Source organism: Acomys minous, assembly GCF_964271855.1.
Source record: "Acomys minous genome assembly, chromosome: 2".
Taxonomy (NCBI): domain Eukaryota; kingdom Metazoa; phylum Chordata; class Mammalia; order Rodentia; family Muridae; genus Acomys; species Acomys minous.
Window position 1 is genome coordinate 46,372,549 of NC_140484.1, and position 24,880 is coordinate 46,397,428.

Below are 24,880 nucleotides of genomic sequence, written 5' to 3' on the forward strand. Positions count from 1 at the left end.
CTTGAGAGAGTGCCTGAAGCTCTTTGAGGAGATGGTCAGGGTTAAAAAGTGTAATAATGTTAACACTGTAAAGAATCAAATAGACATGAGTATAAAATTTGAAATTTCAATAATAAGTCGAAGTCCAAGCCAGAGGTAACAACCTCTGTAAAATCACCCCAGAGCTGTATGTAGCTGGTGGTTGGGCTTCCTGAGCATTGCTTCAGTCAACAATTACATAGCAGTTGCTGTATGCCATGACAATAAATTAACCAATATATTGAGAGAAGCAATGAACTGTACAATCTGATAAACATAAAGATAAAAATGTGAATAGAACTAAAGAGAGTCATGGACACCCGTGAGGTACCATGAAACAAGACAATGTGTGCATGGCAAACGCCCTACAATAAAAGTTACAGGAGAAAGCAAAAAGGAATTTTTGAATAAGTAACAAATACACATATGTACATACAGACATAGACAACAAAGCCAATATACATTATAGTCAACAAAGAATTGTATTTCCAACAAAAAGTAGAAGAGAATTAAACATTATCCGATAAATAAAAATAGAATATATGTTCTATTTTTTCTATTTTATTATTTATATATACATGTTGTGTGGAAAGCCCACATCAGCTTCCATCCTGAGAAAGATTGTGGGACACCCAAGCAACTTTATTTTTTTTAATACATTTTTATTAATTTATACATATTACATCTCAGTTGTTAGCCCATCCCATGTATCCTCCCATTCCTCCCTTCCTCCCACTTCCCCCCTACTCCCCTCCCCTCCCCTAAGTCTGTGTCTGAGGGGGACCTCCTCCCCCTGAATATGCTCATACGGTATCAAGTCTCTCCTCACCCAAGCAACTTTAGGGTTGAATCTCTCTCTGCACACTCCCCACAAGCCTGACCCATCCAGGACACAGCCAGAGAAAGAACAGAGGAAGCCCTTGGGGCACCTGAGCAGTTTGGGGTTTGGATCTCTCTCTCTCTCTCTCTCTCTCTCTCTCTCTCTCTCTCTCTCTCTCTCCCCACTTTTCTCTGGCCTGGCCCATCCAGGACTCACACAATGAACCAGCAGAGGAGGCCTGTGGGGCACCAGAGCAGCTTTAGGCTTCGATCTCTCTCCACCTGCTCCTCACTGGCTTAGCCCATATGGGTCAGTGACAGCAAACCAGCACAGGTGAGTTGGGCTCTGGCAACAACTCACATTGTCTACAATACCAAGGAGGCCTGATGGGCACCCATGCAGCTTGTCACAAGCTTCAGCAGCGATTATCCACCATCATAAAGAGACCTCTTGGGAGCCCTAGCAAGCAACCTTCAGCTTGGAGCTCTCTTTGCCTGCCTCCAACCTGCCTGGACCACCTGGGAGAAAGACAGCAACCCCATCAGAAGAAACTCCAGCAGACAGGACATTCTCCACAGTTATGTGGAGAACGGGGACTGACTCTGACATGAACTCTGGTGCTCCATATTTGACCACTTCCTTTTGGTGGGGAGGCATGATGGCACTCAAAGAAAGAATAAGCAGGCTACCAAGATGAGACTTGGTAGGGGAGTCTTGGTAGGGGAATAGGGTGAAAGCAGGAGGGAGGGAGGAATGGGAGGATATAAGTGATGGGATAGCAATTGAGTTGTAATCTGAATAAATTAATAAAATTAAAAGTTTTTTAAAAAGAAAGAAAGAAAAGAAGAAGAAACTCCAATCCTGCTAATACCAGAGACAATCAGATGGCTGAAAGTCAGTGCAAGAACACAAGTAACAAAACTCAGAGCCATATGACACCACCAGAAACTAGTGGTCCTAACACAGCAAGCCCTGGAGATAGGAACACCCATACTAACAAGATTTTAAATCTGAGGTGATAAAAATGATAGAAGCCTTGAAGGAGGAAAATAAATCTCTCAAAAAATACAGGAAAATACATTTAAACAGATGAAGGAATTGATTAAATCCTATAAAGAACTACAGGAACATACAATCAAAAGAGAGAAATAAATGAAAGAAAAATTTTAAAATATTCAAGACCTAAACGGGGAATTAAAAGCAACAAAGAAAACACAATTTCAGACAATCCTAGAGTTGGGAAACCTAGGGAAGAGAACAGAAACTGCAGACACAAACAACAAAAGACAAGAGATGGATGAGAGAATCTCAAGTGTAGAAGATACAGTTGAAGTTATTGATCAGTCAAAGAAAATGTTAAAAATAAAAAGGTTTTACTGACACAAAACATACAAGAAATCTGGGATGCTATAAAAATGTCAAACCTAAGAATAATAGGAATAGAAGAAGGAGAAAACTCCAAGCTCCATGGCCCAGAAAACATTTTCAACAAAATCATAGAAAAAAACTCCCCCAATCTAAAGAAAGAAATGTCCATAAACATAAAAGAAGTCTACAGAACTCCAAATAGATTGGACCAGAAAAGAAAATTCTCCCACCACATAATAGTCAAAACATTAAATGTATAGAACAAAAAAATAATAATATTAAAAACTGCAAGAGAAGAATGTCAAGTCAAATATAAAAGCAAACCTATTACAATTACACCTGACTATGAAACAGAGACTATGAAGGCCAGAAGGGCTTGGATAGATGTCATGCAGACATGAATAGACAACAGATGCCAAACCAGACTACTATACCCAGCAAAACTTTCAATCAACATAGATGGAGAAAACAAGATATTCAGTGAAAAACCCAACTTTAAACAGGACCTAGCCACAAATCCAGACCTACAGAAGACTCCAACCCAGAGAGGCTAATTACACCCAGGAAAACACAGGAAGTAAATAACTCCACATCCCCAAAGCCAAAAGAAAGGACACACACACACACACTACCAGTTCCAACATTAAAAAAAACCAGGAACTAACAACCACTGGTTATTAGTATCTCTCAACTCCCCAATAAAAAGACACAGGCTAACATAATGGATGCAAAAACAGGACCCATTCTGCTACATACATACAAGAAAAACATCTCAGGAATAAAGATAGAAATTACTTTAAAAAGAAAAAAAAAACTCTGATGTCCCATATTTGATCACTTCCCTGTGGTGGGGAGGCCTGGAGGCACTCAGAGAAAGAATAAGCAGGCTACCAAGATGAGACTTGAAAACCTATGATCATATAGTGGGGGAGGAGGTACCCCTCAGTCACAGACATAGGGGAGGGGAATAGGGTGAAAGCAGGAGGGAGGCAGGAATGAGAGGATACAAGGGATAACAATTTCAGATGTAATCTGAATAAATTAATTAAATTTTTAAAAAAGAAAATACAAACTTTCGTTTGCCAAGTATTACTAACTTCAATCCTAGTCAGGACCGTTGGCAATTACACATTCTTTTATTTCAGTCCTACGTACTCAAAGCACACATAACACTTTAAAACATTCCATACCACAGCATGGCAACTAAAGAGTTAAATAGGCTATGGATTTCACAAAGGTATGAACAGAGAATCACTTCAGGTGGTTGAATAAGCTATTAACTAACCCAACTATAGAGTGTTCCCAGGTGTGCAGAGCTGGTCATCAGCACAGACCTGAGGTGATGCAAGCAAGCAACGTCAAGTTAGGGACCTTGCTGAGCAGGGGCTCTGGAACTGACATAGGAGTTCATTGGCTATTGATCCCAGGATGCATGCAGTCAGTGTAAAGACATGTCACTGAGTACCACTGAACTCCTTTTATATGACACTATAGCAAGGAGGCATCCCTTTACTTGGGTCATATAAATGGAGTACCGATCATGTAATCAAGTAAAAATCCAGGCCCATGTGTGTTCCTGATTTTGCTTAATAAACCCACAATGTTTTACCTGATTACATGATTGGTCTGTGCTGTGTAGTTTGCGTTGGGCAGATGGTGATTGTTCACTTGCACAAAAATGAAGCAAATTGCTGTCTTATAAAATGGAGTCACTCAGCACAGGGCCCAGCCTGAAGACAGTTTTCTATGATGTGGGGTACATCCTGACCTCTACACAGCTTCTTAATTGTGTTGTACTGACCAGCAATGCAGAATAATAAAGAGCTTTCAAAGAAAGGAAGGAAGGAAGGAAGGAAGAAAGAAAAAAAGAAAGAAGGAAATTACTTCAGAGTAAAGGGTAGATCAGTATACAAGGCACATACCTAAACACAGAAAAGACAATATACAGCAAGCCTATAGTCAACATCAAACTAAACAGAGAAACTTAAAACAATTCCACTGAAATCAGGCTGTCCACTCTCTTCATATCTCTTCAATATAATACTAGAAGTCCTAGATAGAATAATAAGACAAAAAGGAGATTTGAAGGAATAGAAATTGCAAAGGAAGAAGTCAAAGTATCACTATTTACAGATGATAGGATGGTATACATAAAAGACCCCAAAAATTCTACCAAAGAACTCCTACAGCTCATAATCACCTTCAACAAAGTGTCTGGATACAAAAATCAAGTAAAAAAAAAAATTAGTAGCCCTCCTTTATACAAGTGATAAATGGTCTGAGAAAGAAACTGAGGAAACTACACCATTCACAATAGCCACAAAAAAATAAAGTCTCTTATTGTAACTTTAACCAAGCAAGTGAAAGACTTGGATGAAAAAAGCTTCAAGTCTCTGAAGAAAGAAATAGAAGAAGATATCAGAATATGGAAAGATCTCCTATGGGTCAGTAGGATTAACATGGTAAAAAATAGCTATCTAACCAAAAGCAATCTACAGATTCAGTGAAATTCCCATCCAAAATTTGAGCATAATTCTTTACAGACTTTGAAAAAACAATTCTCAACTTTATGTGGAAAAACAAAAAAACCAGAATAGCTAAAACAATCCTGTAAATAAAAGATCTCCTGGAAGTATCTCCATCTGTGATCTTAAGCTATACTATAGAACAATATTAATAAAAACTGCATGGTACTGGCATAGAAACAGACAGGTGGATCAATAGAATCACACTGAAGACCCAGAAATAAACCCACACACATATGGATACTTGTTTTTCTCCAAAAAAAAAAAAAAAGGTCAACAGTCAACACCATACAATGGAAAAAACATAGCATTTTCAATAAATGGTGCTGGTCTAATTGGATGTCTATGTGTAGAAAAAACCAGACACACTAAATATGTTAGAAGAAAAAGTGGGGAAGAGCCTTGTGCTCATTAGCACAGGAGACAACTTCCTAAACAGAACACCAACAGCTCAGGCTCTGAGATCAATAATTAATAAACAGAACCTCATGAAACTGAAAAGCTTCTTTAAGGCAAAGACACTGTCAACAGAACAAAACAACAGCCCACAGACTGGGAAAAGATCTTCACCAACCCTACATCTGACAGAGGGCTAATATCTAAAATATATAAAGAACTTAAGAAATTAAACACCACCAAACCAAATAATCCAATTTTAAAATGGGGAACAGAACTAAACAGAGAATTCTCAACAAAGGAATATCAAATGACCAAGAAACACTTAAAGAAATGCTCAATGTCCCTAGTCATCAGGGAAATGCAAATCAGAACAACTCTGAGATTCCATCTTACACCCATCAGAATGGCTAAGATCAAAAACTCAAGTGACAGCACATGCAAGCAAGGTTGTGGAGAAAGGAAAACACTCCTCCATTGCTGGTGGGAGTGAAAGCTTATACAAATACTTTAGAAATCAATCTGGCACTTTCTCAGAAAACTGGGAATACTTCTACCTCAAGACCCAGCTACACCACTTCTGGGCATATACACCTGAAAGAGGCTCCACCATACAACAAGGACATTTACTCACCTATGTTCATAAGCACCTTTATTCATAATAGACAGAATCTAGAAACAGCCTAGATGTCCCTCAACCAAAGAATGGATAAAGAGACTGTGGTACATTTATGCAATAGAATTCTATTCAGCTGTTAAAAACAAGGAAATAATGCAGTTTGCGGGCAAATGGATTGAACTAGAAATGGTCACCCTGAGTGAGGTAACCCAGACCCAGAAAGACAGGTATGGTATATACTCACTTAGTTGGATATTAGCCACATAATACAGGATAACCACACTACAATACACAGACATGAAGAAGCTACATAGCAAGTGTAGGAACCAGGCTCGACTGGGCTACCTGCCTGTCTTGCTGTTTTGTGCCCTATTTTTAGCAGCTTCCGTGTCTGTGTTTATGTTGGTCAGCTGGTCATGTTTACTGCTCTGAGAACACACCCCTTCCCTCCTCGGGACTTTCCCTCCTATGTGCAATCACCTCATGAGGGATTTCACCTGTGAGTGGCATTCCTGTTTTGCTGCCTATAAAAAGGCTCTTTGGACACTGAATAAAAGCTGCCACTGCTGCTGCTCTCTTAGCACAAAGGACCCGCTGGTTTTTTGTTTGTTTGTTTGTTTTGTTTTTTTGTTTTTTTTTTGAGACAGGGTCTCTCTGTGTAGCCTTGGCTGTCCTAGACTCAATTTGTAGACCAGGCTGGCCTCGAACTCACAGCGATCCACCAGCCTCTGCCTCCCGAGTGTTGGAATTAAAGGCGTGTGCAACCCCGCTGTTTTATTGTGTGTTAAATCCGCAGTCCCTCGCCCTTGAGTCAGTACCTCGGTGGTGCGGGCGCCACAACAGGGAGGACCCAAGGGAGAACGCTTGATTTTCATTCAGAGGCGCAAATAGAAGGAACAGGAAGGGAGCCTACCATGAAGGTCCTCTGAAAGACTCCACCCAGCAGGGAACTGAAGCAGATACTGAGACTCATAGCCAAACTTTGGGGTGGAGCACAGGGAGTCTTATGGAAGAGTTGAGGGTTAGAAGGACCTGGAGGGCACAGGAGCTCCACAAGGAGACCAATGGAGCCAACAAATCTGGACAGAGGTGGGGGGGGTTGTTGCTGGAGAGACTGATGCACCAACCAAGGACCATGCATGGCAGGACCTAAACCCTCTGCACAGTCTGCTTGTGGGTTCCATAATTTGGGGAGTAGGGGTTACCTCTGACATGGACTCTGGTACCCATTCATTGATCACTTCCCCCCTAGTGGGGTTGGCCTTGCCAGGCCACAGAAGAAGAGGATACAGGCAGTCCAAATGAGACTTGATATGCTGAAGTCAGATGATAGGGGAGGAGAGCTCCCCCTTCCTGAGGACTAGGTGAGAAGGGGGGGGGGAATAAGGGAGGGAGGGTAGGACCAGGAGGTAATGAGGGAGGACTACAACCAGGATGTAAAATGAACCAATTTAAAAAAAAATTTTTTTTAAATACAGTTAGGTTCAAGGGGGAAACCAAGAAAACTCACTTCAGATATGAAAGCTTTCTTTTCTGAGCTCAGGGAGACAGACAGTTCGGGATCTGTACTGCACTGTGAATGCTAGACGTTGAACTCATGTCCTCTAGAAAAGTGGTATGTGCTCTTAAGCCATCTCTCTAGCCTCAGAAAGTCTATTCATCTATTTACTTACTTACTTACTTGATTGGTTGATTGTATAGGAGTGTTTGTCTACACGGATGTCTGTGCACCCTCTGCCTGTGTACTGCCCGCAGAGGCCAGCAGAGGGCATGGGATTCTCCAGAGTCATCTGTAAAGATGACTATGAGCCTTCATATGGGTTCTGGGAATCAAACCCAGATCCTGGAAGAAGCAGCCAGTGCTCTTCTTTGCTGAGCCACCTCTCCAGCCCCAGGTTTCACACTTTATGCATGCTCCTGGCTACAATGGCTACCCCAGGATGGACTGTACCCTGCAAGTCTAAGACAGAACAAATCCTTCTTTTAAATTGCTTTTTTCAGGTAATTTTGACACAACATTAAGACAAATAAATAGCTTCCATACTTTGTGAGAATAGTAATTAACTAAAATATGCTTTTTGCCGAGGTCAGTTATCTCTATCGTGGGTTGGTCCTTTTCTCCTCTCTGTCTCTGCTGCTTTCCATTTAAGTTGCCACATGATTACAGACAGGAAAAGTAGGACTAAGGGGTCACTTACCCTTGGATCACTGTGAGGAAGCAGACACCGCAGCCTTTGGGAGAACAACAGCCAAAGAGCCACGTTTCAACTGTGTTCCAGGGCACTGCACCTTACCATCCAATTCTGTGGAGCAGTGCATTAACACGAAGCAAGTGCTGCTGTGTGCACAGCTGTACCAATGCCTCTCCGGGTTGCCACTTACAAGCTTAGCTCTATCTGGTTCTCTCCAAGAAGGAAGGTTTGAACGTGGCATAATGATGGGAAAGAGCCGACAGGTGTTCCTTTCTAAGTATCCTCAATGGAAAGAGCCGACAGGTGTTCCTTTCTAAGTATCCTCAATGGCACCCAGAAGAGGGGGCCGTCCAGGCTCAAGAGCCATAGTGTTCTCTTCTTGGTGAGGAAACTAAATGGTGCGAAACTGCTTTGAGGCCCAGTTCTTGACTTTATCCATGTAAATAAATATGGGCATCCAGGGGCTAGAGACATTACTCAGTGGTGAAGAATGCCAGAAATGACTCAGTTTCAATTCCCAGCATACACAAGTAGCTCATATAACTTGTCTGTAACTCCAGTTCCAGGGTGTCTGGAACCCTCACTCAGACTGTGCACATAAAATAAATATTTTTTTTTAAAAAAACAGATATGATGGTATGCAAATATACAATCTTTCATACTTCTAAAGGCATAAAAAGAGACCAGACCTGGGGAGAGGGGGTGTATTAGACACATAGACGGGCATGTTTTAGCAAAGAGCTGCTTAAGCTTTAGAATAAGGCCTTTTGATTTCTGTCTTGATAGCCTGAATTAAAATGTTGGATTTTTTCCCCGTAATGACCTCTGCTTACACAGGGGTATGTCTGTTAACAACAGTTTAATAATCCCCACTGAAACTCCACCAGTAGCAGCAGAAGTAGCCAGTTGATTTCCACTTGCTTGCCCAACTCTGTTTAGCTTTCATAATAAGCCTGAGCCTAAGGGACCAAGACATGGCACAGGGGCACAGTGCACAACGTTAATGATACAAACCAAGTAGATTTCTTGTACTGGACACCAGCCAACATATGTAAATGTGTGCGAATTGTGCACATTCATGTTTTGATACTATTTTAATGACTCCCACTAGAACTGCATGATCAGAGCTACAGTCAGTCAGTCAGTTCCTTCTACTATCCTGTCCTGTCCAGTGATAGCCCCTTACATTAGCCCTGGGGCTGGGGGATTTGAATATAAGACAGGGACACAGTGGAAGAACATTAAAGATGTGACTCCTCGGGTTTGCTACCAAGGCAAATGGAGCAGGGATACTAAGACACTCAACTACGCAGAAGGCTTTACCTCCAGAAGCACATTTTTCAGTGATTAACACAAATGATGTGCCTTTGCTGTGCGCATAGTATCTGAACATTCAAGATAGAGGAAATAGGTAAAGATATTTAGCCGCTAGCTGGGGTTATATGCATATCAAAGTCGAAATGTTGACATTATGTTTAACTAATTTAACTTTGAATATTTTCCAGGGATATTAACTATTCCAGACAGAAAGCAATCATCTCACTGACAAACAAAGGTAGGTGGCGAATGCTGGAAGGAGATGTTGTGTTAAGAAGAATTCAGAGGGTAGCCTGGGTCTGAGACAAGTCTTCAGGCAATTATTGAGAGCTTTTCAATTGCTTAATGTGTGGCAGCCTCATGTTAAAAATCATCGCAAAAATAATTATCTGATAAATACAATTCTTCAGACTTTTTTCAAATGTCTTTATAATACAAAATGTAAAGATGCATATATTGAATTGGAGGAAAATAGAAAACAATGTGCCACCATTCTCTTTATCTCCTCCTGATTATATATAATCTTTCACAAAATGCATACCCAGTAGGTAGTATACTTAGTTCCATCATTCATTGAGTTTACAATACCTAAGAACCATGGGATTCAATACTGAAGCGCTTATTGATGATGTAATGAGGCAAGGAATGACGTTGCTCATAAAACCTCCTTCCAAAATTCTACACACCACTCCGCTGCACTGCATTTCTCTGTGCTCTCTGTGTGGCTGTGCTTGAAATTATTTCTCTGCCTCTGTTGCTGGCATTCATCCAGATGGTGACAAATTCTTGTCCCCACTGTTAAAGCTTAAAGCTTCCTGTAAATGCCCCAAATAGAGCATTGCTGTGCTTCGTGATACTGGCACATTGTTGGTTGGTCCTCACAGCTGCTGACACACTAAATATTTGTATTTGCATTTCCATTAGACCGAATAAGACCTGCTGCACTTGTGTGCAATGTTGCTAATGGAAGACCAGTCCCAACTGGAGTGTAAGGACCTCAGCTGTGTGAGAAAGGACAGAAGGACTCATTGATTGAATGTATACTGTTGAAATCCCTAATAAACTTAGTGTCATGAATACAATCAGATCTAATTTGAGAGAGTCTGGCTCGGTTTTTTGAACATCAATTTTTGCTGCACAATCTTGGGGTCCTGAAGATGTGTGAGAAAGTGGAATGCTCTATGATGTATCTGGGTTTATCTGGCAACTTCATGACTTTTCAAATAAATAGCCAGTCAGGAAGTGTTTTCTCTGATAGCTTTACACGAAAATTGAAATGAAAAATAACTCCAACTTACTGAATGCGTAAGAGAGTGGTTGTTGCAATAAATAAAATGGCTTTGGAGCTAAACATAACAGCATTTAAAATCTCATGTTCCCAACATACAACTGCTGTGACTTTGTGGAGGTAAGGTCCCAATTTTCATTTCCTCTTCATCTACTGGGACTAAGTAAAAACTGCTTCTTCACACGGGTGCATGAAACAAACATTCACAAGACAACCTACGCTTGAGACAAATAGACCCCCCAGGCCACCACGACTCTCCAGCTGCTTTTCCCCCAAAGCCTGCAAATAGATTTGATGATGATGCAGACTGGAGAGGGGCAGTGGGATTCGAGGGAGGAGAGTAGATTTCTAGTTGACTCCTATGTTTTGCCAGAGGCTAACATTAGAAACCCGTATTCAGACCAGGAAGCTTCATCCTGTTTTTCAGTCATATGCATCTCACGAGTCTTCTCCAGCTAGCGCGCGCACACACACACACACACACACACACACACACCCCAGAGGAGGGAGGGAGGGAGAAAGGGAGGAAAGGAGAAAGGAAGGGAGGGAGGGAGGGAAGAGAATAGAGAGACAGACAGAAAGACAGAGAGATTCCTCCTTTTCCCTGTTTTATCAAACTGATCTTGTTCACAGCTCACAGTTCTCAGCAGGAGTCTCATCACTCACTTGGTTGAGGACAGAATAAGGAGGGTGTGAAACAATATCCCAGTACCTTTCTCATCAGAGGACTGAGCACTGCCATTCTCACTGAGTACATGCATGAACTCTGCCTTCAGTGAAAAACGAATCACCTTGCATAAAAAGCCCAGAATCTCCATGTGCTCACATCCAAGAGCCTCCCTGTACAATGCAGAATACAACTGATACAAATAGTAACGAGTGAGGGGTAGTTAACTTGAAAGGGGTCCTTCCAGTCTCTGATCTTAGAAAAGCCAGAATCTTTGACCCTCAAGTAGTATAACTGACAAGGAGAATTTAAAAGATTTCGCTGAAGACAAAGGGAAAAAATGGTTCACTGAGACCACTGGAAGTTTAGTACCAAAAGCATCGAAATGAACCATGGTAAATCTTTTCTGTTTTAAATATTCTTGGTGTCATTAATTAATGTATCTTATTTTCCAGTGTTGCTTTCTAGAGGAAAACTTACTGAGTGATTTTTCTATGTGATAATTTTATTTGATTATCTAATTAACTGCAATATTTAAAATGTGGACAACTCCATCACTTCTAAGTACTTTGGCAAAGCACAAGAAATCAATTTCATCCTAGGACCTTAGGCAGACAAGACAAACAGCCCGAGGCTTCAAACTAAAAAGCAAAGAAAGAAGCAACGTCCTGGAGATGGAAAATTACACCAGGGTCAAAGAACTTATTTTCCTGGGACTGACCCAGAGTCAAGAAGTAAGTGTGGTACTCTTTCTTTTCCTTCTCCTGGTGTATGTGACAACTCTGCTGGGGAACCTGCTCATCATGGTCACAGTGACCTGTGAGTCCCGCCTTCACACCCCCATGTACTTCTTGCTCAGGAATTTGTCTGTTGCTGACATCTGCTTTTCCTCCATCACTGCCCCCAAGGTGCTGGTGGACCTTCTCTCAGACAGGAAGGCCATCTCTTTCAACGGCTGCCTCGCTCAGATGTTCTTCTTCCACCTTATTGGGGGAGTGGATGTGTTTTCTCTGTCTGTGATGGCTCTAGACCGCTATGTGGCCATTTCTAAGCCCCTGCACTATGTGACCATCATGAGCAGAGGCCGTTGCATTGGGTTAATATTCGCCTCCTGGGTGGGGGGCTTTATCCACTCCATCGTGCAGATCTCTCTCTTGCTGACACTTCCGTTCTGTGGACCCAATGTTCTTGACACTTTCTACTGTGATGTCCCCCAGGTCATCAGACTTGCCTGCACAGACATCTTCGTAGTTGAGCTCCTGATGATTTCCAATAATGGGATGCTCACCACACTATGGTTTTTCTTACTCCTGGTATCCTACATGGTCATATTATTATTGCTGAGGTCCCATTCAGGAGAGGGCAGGAAGAAAGCCATCTCCACCTGCACCTCCCACATCACTGTAATCACTCTGCATTTCGTGCCCTGCATCTATGTCTATGCCAGACCCTTCACTGCCCTCCCCACAGATAAAGCCATCAGTGTCACCTTCACAGTCATCTCCCCTCTCTTGAACCCCTTGATCTACACTCTGAGGAACCAGGAAATGAAGTCAGCCATGAGGAGACTCAGGAAAAGACTTGGACCTTCTGATGGAATAGAGAAGTAACTTCTGCCTGTTACTACCTTAAATGTTTCTAGCACAAATAAACTTTTCTATGCTTCCTTCTCATTTCCCTTATTCTGATATATTGGGAAAAAACTGTCAAGTTGATTGGTCTCATGTTCTTTATATTTTCAGTGTTTAGAATCATGCCTTAAACCACTGAGGCTGTAAGTTAATCTTGGTGAAATCTGTGAGGTTGAAGGAAATAAACAAATATAGAATATGATTTCACTGTCTCTTAAGTCTTTAACATTTGTTGTTTTCCTTCGGGGTTTTTTTTTTTTTCAGTTACATTTTTTGACAGGATTTTTACTCACTATGTGTCCCAAGGTATCTTCGCACACAGCAAACCTCTTATACTAACAAGTGCTAACATTGCAGACTTAAGCCAAAACAACAATATAGTTTCAATTACTTAAATCTAACTTTATAGTGTGTGTGTGTTTGTGTGTGTGTGTGTGTGTGTGTGTGTGTGTGTGTGTGTGTGTGAGAATGCAGTTTTATTTACAGGAACTAAAATCTGAATTTCATAGAACTTTCATGTATTAACTTTATTTTTTGAACAGATATTTCCTCATTGAAACCAAAAGAAGTAGAACTGATTTAATCAGGATGTGCTGCAATTTTACTTTCCTGAGTATCCCTGTGCATCTTCATGATGTCACAATCAAAAGATAGCCTCAACAACCTGGTTAGAAGTCAGTTACAGCCCAAAGCAAATTAAGGCTTCTCATAACCCACTCTCTCTAAGTTTTCTTTTTTTTTTTTTTTTCTTCCAATTAAAGCAAGCCTTATTAAATACTGGCAAGGGAGATGGACACCGGCCAGGTCTATACTCAGAATTCCCAGAAAATGGCCTCATTCTAAGTTCTAATCATCCTGTTTTGTGACTATGTACAGATACCGACAGAGCATTCTAATCCAGCATCAAAAAGTACACATTCTACTCTGTGCATGGCAGCCTCTCTAGAACAGACCACTTCCCGAGACACAAAACAAAGCTTACAAATTCAGAAAAATTGAAGTAACGCCATGTATCTGATCTAACCACAATACCACAAAACTTAAAATCAACAGCAAACGAATCTCTAATAAGTATAAAAACTCATGGAGATTAAAGAACTCATTTCTGAATGTGAACGGGTGAAAGAAGAAAAAAATAAAATTTTCTTGGGAATATAAAAATGAAAACACAATGCAGCAAAACCTCTGAGGCACATTAAAAGCAGTTCTATGAGGGAATGTGCAGCTCTAAACGTTTTCGTTTACAAATCAGAAAGGGCGGGGCTGGAGATATGGTTCAGCAGTTAAGAGCACTAAATGCTCTTCCAGAGGACCCAAGTTCAATTCCCAGCATCCACATGGCAGCTCACAACTGTCTATAACTCCAATATCTGGCACCCTTATACAGACATACCTACAGGCAAAATACTAATGTACATAAAATAAGAATAAATTTTTAAAATTAGGATTGCATAAAGTAATAACAATGGTGGAACGCAATGGTTTGGAGAAAACAAACTATTGAAATAACAAAACAAACCAAAATCCATCAGATTAGAAGAAATAATAAAAGCCAAAACAGAAATTAATGAAATAGATACAAAGAAAACAATACAAAAAAAATCAATGAATCCAGGAGATGGTTCTTTAAGAAGATAATCAAGACTGACCTTTGGCTCAAGTAACCAAAAGAAAGAGAGGAGTCAAATTAACAGAAGCAAAAATAAACAAAGAAACATTACAACAGGCATCAAAGAAGTTCAGAATATTATAAAAGTATTCTATAGAATGTTAAGTTGAAAATCTAAACAAAAGGGATAAATTTCCAGATTTATCCAAACCACCAAAGTTAAACCAGGAAGAGATCAACAATCTAAGCAGACCCATAACAAACAAGGAATTGGAACCTTAATAAAAGCCTCTCAACAACAACAACAAAAATTCCAGGCCCAGATAGGCTCACAACAGAATTTTTCTGGCCTTTCAAAACAGACCTACCTCTAACCTTCTTATACAAAAAAAAAAAAACTATATCATTTTAATGAGTGATGATTAAAATTTGAATACCTATAACTTCTATAACCCTGGTTCCAAGAGATCTGATTCTTCCTCCTGGCCTCCATACACAGCAAGCATGCACATGGTGCACAGATATACGTGCAGAAAAATATCGATACACATGAAACAAAAATAAATAAATTTTTTTTAAAGAATGATAGCTACACCGGATGTGGTGGCTCACATCTTTAATCCTAGCCATCCAGGAGGCAGTGGCAAGTGGATCTCTGTTAATTCAAGGCCAGCCTGGTCTATAAAGCAAGTCCAGGACAGCCAAGGCTACACAGAGAAACCCTGTCTTGAAAGAAGGAAAATAGGAGGAGGAGGAGGAGGAGGAGGAGGAGGAGGAGGAGGAGGAGGAGAAGGAGGAGGAGGAAGAGTAATAATTTTTAGCCAGGCTGTGGTGGCACCCACCTTTGATTCCAGCGTGTGGGAGGCAGAGGCAAACAGATCTGAGTTGGAGGCCCAAAATATATAAAGAATTTAAGATTTAACACCAAAAACCAAAATAACTCAATTTAAAAACAGAGTAGAGAGGGGCTAGAGAGATGGCTAGGAGGTTTCTTAACTTACTGCTCTTCCAGAGGTCCTGCGTTCAAATCCCAGCAACAGCATGGTGGCTCACAAACACCCATAATGTGATCTAATGCCCTCTTCTGGCCTGAGGGCGTACATGCAGGCAGAGTACTGTATACTTAATAAATAAAAAAATCTTTTTAAAAAATGGAATAGAGAGCTAAACCAAAAATTCTCAACAGAAGAATCTCAAATGCTGAGAAGCACTTTAAAAAATGCTCAGCCGGGAGGTGGTGGCACATGCCTTTAATCCCAGCACTTGGAAGGTAGAGGCAGGTGGATCACTGTGAGTTCGAGGCCAGCCTGGTCTACAAAATGAGTCCAGGACAGTCAAGTCTACCCAGAGAAACCCTATGTCAAAGAAGAAGAAGAAGAAGAAGAAGAAGAAGAAGAAGAAGAAGAAGAAGAAGAAGAAGAAGAAGAAGAAGAAGAAGAAGAAAAGAAATAAAGACAAGAAAAGAAAAAAGAAAAAAGAAATGCTCAATGTCTTTAGTCATCAGAGAAATGCAAATCAAAACAACTCTGACATTCCATCTTACACCCATCAGAATAGTTAAAATCAAAATCTCAGGTGGCAGACAACACATGCTGGCAAGGATGTGGAGAAAGGGAAACACTCCTCCGTTGCTAGTGGGAGTTAAAACTTGTACAATCACTTTGAAAATCAATCTGGCACTCACTCAGAAGGGGAATAGTACTGCCTCAAGACCCAGCTACACCACTCCTGGGCAGACACCCAAAAGAGGCCCCACCATACAACAAGGACATTTGCTCAACTATGTTCATAGCAACTTGCTTCATAATAGCCAGATTCTGGAAACAACCTAGATGTCCCTCAACCAAAGAGTGGATAAAGAGTCTGTGGTACAGGCCAGGCGTGGTGGCACACACCTTTAATCCTGGCACTCGGGAGGCAGAGGCAGGCAGATCGCTGTGAGTTCAAGGCCAGCCTGGTCTACAAAGCGAGTCTAAGACAGCCAAGGCTACACAGAAACACCCTACATCAAAAAACCAAGAGTCTGTGGTACATTTACATAATGGAATACTATTCAGCTATTAAAAACAAGGAAATCTTGAAATTTGCAGGCAAATGGATGGAACTAGAAACGATCATCCTGAGTGAGGTAACCCAGACCCAGAAAGACACACATGGTATGTGCTCACTTATCAGAAGATACTAGCCAGGTAGTAAGTACAAGATAACAATGCTACAATCCACAGACCCAAAGAAGCTAAGTAACAAGGAGGACCCAAGAGAGAGTGCTTGAATCTCACTCCAAAGGGGAAATAAAATAGATATCAGAAGCAAACAAAGAGAGGCAACTGTGTAGGAGATCATGTGGGGAAGGAAACAAAGGTGGGGATCAGATGTGGGGAGAGCAGGGGCAGGAGGTAAGAGGTCTAGGAGAGAGAAGGGAAACTGAGGCACCGGGGGGGGGGGCAGGCATCTCTGCGACAACCTGGAGACCTCCTACATGGTAGGCTCCTGGGAGCATATGGGAGTGACCCTAGCTGAGACTCCTACTAGCAGGGTCCTTAGAGACTGAAGCGGCCACTTTCTAGCAAGGCAGGACTCCTAGTAGAGGGAGGGGAACACCAACCCATCCAAAAAGAAAAAGAAAAACCTTCAGCCAAAGTTCACCCTGCCTACAAGAAATACAGGGATAAAAGAGGGAGCAGAGATTGAGGAAACGTCCAACCAATGCCTGGCCCAACCTGAGACCCACCCCACAGTAGAGAGCCAGCCCCTGACACTATTAATGATATTCTGCTATGCTTGCAGACAGGAGCCTAGCATAGCTGTCCTCTGAGAGGCTCCACCCAGAAGCAAATCAAAACAGATGCTGAGACTCCTGAGCGTTGCAACCAAACATAGGCTGAAGCTCTGGGAGTTTTGTGGAAGTGTTGGAAGGGTGGGAGGGTGGGGTAGGGATAGAAGGTCTGGGAGAAGACGAAGTGCACAAGAAACCCAACAGAGTCAAGTGACCAAGGCCCACAGGGGGCTTAAGGAGACTGAATCACCAACCAAAGAGCACACATGGTCTGGACCTAGGCCCCCTGCATATGGGATGGGCAGCCTGGTCTTCATATGGGTCTCCTAGCAAGTGGAGCAGGAGCTGTTTCTGACATGGACTCTGTTGCCTGATTTTGAATCACTTCCCCCTAGCGGGGCCTCCTTGTCTGGCCTCAAATGGAAGAGGCTCCCTGAGTCCTGATGTGACTTGAATTGCTGGGGCTCCCCTTTTATGAGAAGAAGGGGAAGAGGGGAAGGGGGAGGGGGAGGGGGAGGGGGGGACAAGGAGGAGAGGAAGGACCGGGCTGCATTTGAGATGCGAAATGAATAAATAAACTTTTTTTTTTAAAGCCATGGGAGAAGCTTGGCCTTCATTGGAGAAACATTGTGATTATCCTACTCCTGTTTGTCAGGGAAAAAAAACTGGAAAATAAATACATTGATTTGTTGCTGTTATTGTTTGTTGTTGTTCTATTTTGAAGGTGAGGTTTTCTTTTCTTTCTTTCTTTCTTTCTTTTTTTTTTTTTTTTTTTTTTTTTTTTTTTTTTGGTCTGTTTGTTTGTCTGAGACAAGATCAGGACTCCCTGCTTGGGCATGGTACCACTCAGTGATCTGGGTTGTCCCACATTAATTAACTTAATAAAACAATACCCCAAAGGCACAACCACAGGCCAATCAAATATAGACAACCCTTCGCTGAGGCCATTTTCCCAAGTGATTTAGATTGTGTCAAATTGAGAACTGAAACTGTCACAATCCACCATTTGTCAACTTGACGTAGAAACACACTACTTTTGAACAATAGCCTCCAACTGCTTGTCTCCAAGGTCTCAGAGCTTTCTCGTAAGACAAAATATAACTTTAAAAGTCTGAATTTTCTCCAAAATTCGAAGTCTCTTAACTATGGGCTCCTACAAAACTTAAAATGTTATGTAATTTCAACATATGATGACACAGAGTAACATTCTTATTCTAAAAGAAGCAGAGAATCACAAGGAACAATGATACCAAAACAAAACCAAGCTCAGCAAGGTGAAAACTGAGTCCTGCAGCTCAATGCCCAGCACCGCAAGCTTCTTTTCTGAACTCCAAGTGGCTTGTATTATTCCGGTAAAGTACAGGTCATGTCACGTCACTGATCTTCTTCAGTCTCCGCCTGATCAGCACATGAAGATTCTTAGCGAAGGTATCATATGAACATCCTCTCTCCATTACTTTCTAAAATCCCATGAACCAGGCATTAACTGTCCACATTTTTCTCCTGATTATTATATTCCAGGATGCCACTGAAGTGGCCCATTAAGTATGGTTTCCAATATCCAATAGATTTTCCACCTCAATACTACCACATTCTTATACTCATGTCTAGTATTTCCATAAAGTACTTCCACATTCTTCCCACAAAAATAGTCCAAGATGGAACTGGGAAGATGGATCAATAATTAAGAGCACATACTGCTCCTCCAGAGGACCTGGGTTTGATTCTCAGCACCCAAATCAAGTTGCTTACAACTATTTGTAACTCCCACTCCAGAAATTTCCAGAAACCTCTGGCTACCTCAATCACCTGTATGCCTGTGGTGCACATAAACTCCCCCCAAAAATATACACATATATGTAAATTAAAATGAATAAATATGTTTTTTAAAAAATAGTCCAAGGCATAAAATCTGCATGGTTGGGACTACCACAGCCAAAACTCCACTCCTGGTACAATTTCTATTTTAGTTTCATTTCTGTTGTGAAAAAAATACCAAAACAAAAACAACTTAAAGGAAATGGGTTCATTTCCCTATACAGTTCCAGGTAATCATTCATTGTGGAGAAGTCAAGGTAACAGAAACCTCAAGCAGCTGGCACACCACATTCACTATCTAGAGAAGGGAAAAATGAATGCATGCCTGTTCATTTGCTTACTTGCTTACTTGCTTGAGCTCAGCTCAACTTCTCTGCTACTATATAGGTCAGAAGCCCCAGACTCTGTAATGGTGCTGTTCACAATGGGCTAGATCTTCCCCTACCAATTAATTAAAGCCAACCCAATGTAGACAATCTTTCATGGAGACTCTCTTCCCAGGTGATTCCAGGTTGTACCAAGTTAACAATTGAAGATGACCTTCACAGGAAGAGAGTAACTAATGACTCAGTCCCTGGGGGTGGAAGGGCCAGACTTTATCACTCTAGAAATAACCATAACCAAGATTTCCCGTCCCGAATGACAGTGTGTGGTTTCTTACCATTTCTATTCTGCACAGCAATAAAATTAATAACAACAACTGCTATTATATCAACAATTGTATTAATTTATCTCCATCTACTTATAAATTTGGTCTATCTGGCTCTTCCCAAATGAAAAGTTTAAATGGAAAAATGGTGAATAATGATTACCAGATGTGTTTTTATAAGCACACTCTATAACAACTTGAAGAGACAGACATGAAGGTTCAAGATCCAGAACTATTATCTCCTTGCTAAAGAAATAAGGAATTCTGAGACTGCTTATGGCTTAATCCTCTCTTCTCATTTCTTGATACTCTGATCTATGATTATCCATCATAACATATGTCTATATTCATGTACACATGCATAGAGATATTCAAATATGCAATTTTAATGTATTTAAAAACATGAAAAAAGACCCTGGAAAGTTTTTAGGCACATGATCTGGCATATTTCACAAAAGCTGACTAAGCTAAGAATAGGGGGATTTGATATTTGGATACAGATCAAAACATTGAATTTTTTTTCATATTAGTCTCTGTGTATTTATATGTTGATGTATACTTTAGCAACAATTTAATAATTCCCACTGAAACTCTGTCACCACCAGGGGAAGTAGCCAGTTGATTTCTACTTTCTTGCATGACAGTAGTCCTCTGCCTAGCTCTCATAATAGGTCTGGGACTAAGGGACCAGGACACTACACAAGGGCCCAGTACAAAAAAAATTAGAAGGTACAAATCAAATAGATTTCTTCTATTGCCTCTAAAGAATTCTGAACACCAGACAAAATACATCAATGTGCACATGAGTGTTTTGATCACACTTTAATGACTCCCATTGAAAAAACGTCATCAGAACTATAATCTGTCTGCTACTGCTCCTTCCCTGACCAATAACATCCCCTTTGTCACTTACATTAGGTCTTGTAGCTAGGGGTTTGAACATAAGGCGGGGACACAATGGAAGAACTTTAAAGATGTTCCTTGTGTTTACCCTTTCTCTCCTGAAAATGGAGAAAGACACTAAGACATCCAATCACCCAAAGATCTTTGCCTTCCAAAGCACACTCTTCAGTAACTAATCTTACCAAGTGTTGCTCACTACACCTGAAAACAGGTAATTTTTCAATAAAAATTTTAAGAGCAAGGGAAATGGATAAAGACATTAAGTTTCTAGCTAGGTGTAAGGTTATATTGAAATTGAGATGCCATTGTTATGTTTTAATAGTCAGACCTTGAATCTTTTCTAGTGATAGTAACTACTTCGGCCCAAAGACGATCATCTCACCGACAAACAAAACAAAAGTGGTTGCTAAGTACTGGAAGGGGGAGGTGCTGCCAAGATGCAGAACCTTGATGCACTGAGTATGAGCTTCTGTGTATTTGATGAGAGCCTTTGAGTTGTGTAGTGCTGTGGCTGCCACATGTTAAAATCAATGTAGAAAGAGTTTCTTCCAAGTGAGATTATTTTCAAATGCTCCTGTGATACAAAATGAGAAAATACATTGATTGAATCTGTGTGGCAGGTAGAAAGCAATGCCTTCCATTCTGGTTCCATCTCTTCCTTCTTATGTAACTTCCCTGGCATAAAAATACAGATCTGTGATAAGTCTGTAATAGAATTAAAACCAATATTTACCTAATTAGTGGAGCAAGAACTGAGTAAATTAACTTTCTATAATGTACCACACATGAAAAGCACTTCAAAAAGTCTATGACTGGGAAAGATTTCTTTTGTATTATGAAGAAAAAGTTAAAACTATTATTTAAAAAGAAAAGCACCTTTGTCTATTGTCAGAAGTGATTGCGCTTTTGATGTTTCCTATGCCTCCCACCCAACTCTAGCTGGTCTTCCCTCCCAGCAGGTCTCTTTTCTTTTCAGGAAGTTTGAGGAACATTCCATTAGAGCTTAAGAGGGAAGCCACAAGGCAAGCAGCTATACATCCTGGCAGCTGCCTGGAGAAAGGAGGCAGATGAAAGGAAGAGACAGAGGCACACCCTTTGAGTCAGAGCACATGTTGGAGAGCGGCAGGCAGCTGTTAATGGGCATCTTCAGAGAAAACACTGAGGCATCCCAAGTGTCAGGACAAGCAAGCGTGCTCGGGGTTTGGGTCAGTCTCCAAAAGCAGAATAGAAAGGAGAAAATGTTCTACTTGTAGGTTTCTAGGACCCTCTGGATCCTTCTACTTTGCCATTCTCCCATGCTTCTCTCATCTAGAGTCCCAATAGAATGTCCTCCCCTCTGTCTCAGTTTCCTGGTAAGTGAAGGCTTTCCCCCTCAGGAACAGTCATAGGGGAGGGGAATAAGGGGAAAATGGGAGGGAGGGAAGAATGGGAGGATACAAGGGATGGGATAACCATTGAGATGTAACAAGAATAAATTAATAAAGGAAAAAAATTTTTAAAAATTAAAAAAATAAAAATAAAATAAAAAGAAAGGAGAAAAAGGCAAATTGTGACTTTTGACTTAGAGTTCAAATGGTAGGTCAACTTAGTTAATATTTGCAGAGTAATTGTCAGTCTCACTTTTTATCTTGCACAAATCATTCTCGTTTCTTAAACTATGAATACACTAGCAATATCATCAAACTTACAGTTGCACATTTTAAGTTTTAACACGTATTAATTATACTTATAAATGAGATTCAGTGTGGTATCACATATGCTTGCAGTGTGCACTGTCTAGCCTCTTTTTTATCTCCCCTTCACACATATACACATGCATACACACATGCACACACATGCACATGTGCACATGCACGCGTGCGCACACGCACGCACACACACATCCTTCTCAACCTCCTGCAAATGGCCCGTTCACTTCAATCTGTTAAGGAAGCCAGAACCTTTAACCCTGAAAATAGTGTAACGAGCTAAGAGAGTTGAAAAGATCTTACTAAAGCAAAACAAATGGAGAGAGGGTTCAGTTAGTGTATGGAAAGTTTGACACAAACCATCAAATTAAACCTTTGTAATTTTGTGGGCAGGAAAACACGAACAACAGTGTACAGGTACACATGCAGGGCAGAGGCCGGAGCAGGGTGTCACATGTCTTCCTCTATTGCTATTCAGCCTTGTTGCCTTCAGAAAGAGGTCTCCAGGTGAACAGAAACTTTGCAAAGCCATCAGGATTCACCTGTCTCCACACCCAATGCTAGAGTTAGAGGCAGGCACTCACGGACACATCTGGCTTTTTATATAGGTGTTGAGGATTAAAATTGGGTTCCCCTGCTTGAAAAGCAAGTGGTCCATGTCAGAGACAGGCCCGTCCCCCTCCCCTACACCACTCCACTTGCTAGGGGACCCACATGAAGACCAAGCTGCCCATTGGCTACATGTGTGTAGGATGCCTGGGTCCAAGCCATGCATGCTTTTTGGTTGGTGCTTCAGTCTCTGTAAGGCCCTGTGGGCCTAGGTAACTGTACTCTGTTGGTCTTCTTCTGGAGATCTTCTTTTAGATAACTTCCTCTTAGTGGGACTGCCAGGCCTGGCCTCAGTGGAAGAGGAAGCACTCATCCTGATGCGACTTGATGTGCTGGGATGGGTTGATGGGGGGGGGGGGGGAAGGGCAGGGCTTTTCTAAAAAGAAGGAGAGGAGGGAAAGAGGAAAGAGGGTTGGAGGATGGGGCCCAGAAGAGAGGAGAGAGGGGCTGGGTTCAGAATATAAAGTGAACAAATTTATAAAGAAGAAAGAAAGGATGGAAGGGAGGGAGGGAGGTAAGGAGGGAGGGAGAGAAAGAAAGAGAAAGAGAGAGAGAGAGAGAGAGAGAGAGAGAGAGAGAGAGAGAGAGAGAAGCAAGTGGTCTTACCCACTGAGAAACCAGATGAAGTCAGCCATGAGAAGACTCTGGAAAAGACTTGGACTTTTCTGATGGAAAAGACAAGTGAACAGCTCCCGCCTATTAACACTTTTAAGAATGTTTGCACCTCAGATAGTCAACCTACTGATTTCTGGCTAGTTTTCCTGCTTTTACTAAGATAAGCTTGACTTTCAAAGATTTCATCAGTTTGATACTTCATGTTACAAAAGAAAAGTTTAAATTGTTAGCCTGAGAGACGGATATTTCTCTTTGCAACACAGCCTTGGTGGAAATAGAGGGAACTGAACCAAAAGACACTCAGACATTCCAGCACTGTGGCCCAAGAAGGCAGCAAAGACACAGAAGCACAGTACACAAGGGACTCCAGAACTTTAGAATGTCATCCATGAAGTTATCACGTCTATGAAGTGACCACATGCAAATCAGTTTCCGTCTATAGATCACTACCAATCGAAGACTTTTCATCAAAAGCCCATGTAATGGCTGGCCTTAAGTTCACCATGGCCCAACGTAGAACCACCTGGGAAGAGATTCCCAATGGCGCTTTGTTCACATTGGGTGGTCTTGTGGGTGTATCTGTGGGAGGTTTTAATTAGGAGAAGACCCAGCCCAATGTGAGTAACACCATTCAGAGTGGAGTGGTAGCGGGGAGCACAAGCAAGCGAGCGAATGAGCACGCATTCATTTCTCTCTGCTCTAGACTGCACATGAGGTGGGACTGGCTGTTTTACATTCCAGCCATTTGGACTTCCCTGCTCTGGTGGACTGTAACCTGGAATGATACGTCCCTTTCTCTGTTAAGTTGTTTTTTGTCCCTGTGTGACACAGCAACAGAAATTAAACTGGAATACCCGCACTGAAGCAATTGAGGGCATTTGCCTAGTTACCACAGCTTGTGTCTAAGCTCGGACCCCACAACTGTGACTCCAAGTAAAGCTTTACTTGATCATTTCTCTGAGCCTCAGACCTGCAGGCCTCCACTTCAGTGTATCCACTTAGCAGCTATGCACATACTAACAAGTAGGCATTCACACATACACAAAAATTTAAAACTAATTTAAAAAATTTTAAACAATATGAATAATTAATCAAGAAAATATAACTATACATAAATAAAAATAAATATTATAAATAATTTTTAAAGGTTAAGAGGTACGTAATCCCAGCATTCAGGAGGTAGAGATAAGAAAATTGGAAGTTCAATGGTAGCACACACCTTTATCCCGACACTAGGGAAGCAGAAGCAAACAGATCTTTGAGTTCGAGGCCGGCCTGGTTTACATAGAGAGACCCTGTCTCAACTCTTCCCCAAAAAGAAGATCTAAAGTCCAATATCAGCCTCAGCTATGATCCATCTGCCTCTGCTCCC

At 41.3% G+C, this 24,880-nt stretch overlaps 1 protein-coding gene across 1 annotated transcript; it reads left to right on the forward strand.

Annotated features, from left to right (window-relative positions):
* Positions 1 to 11,779: 11,779 nt before the first annotated feature.
* LOC311609494 (olfactory receptor 4D10) lies at positions 11,780 to 12,820 on the forward strand (the record flags this gene model as incomplete). Its single annotated transcript, XM_084802637.1, has 1 exon — positions 11,780 to 12,820. The coding sequence occupies exon 1, from the start codon at positions 11,885 to 11,887 to the stop codon at positions 12,818 to 12,820; it is 936 nt and encodes a 311-aa protein (XP_084658763.1). The 5' UTR covers positions 11,780 to 11,884.
* Between the last annotated feature and the right edge of the window lie 12,060 nt (positions 12,821 to 24,880).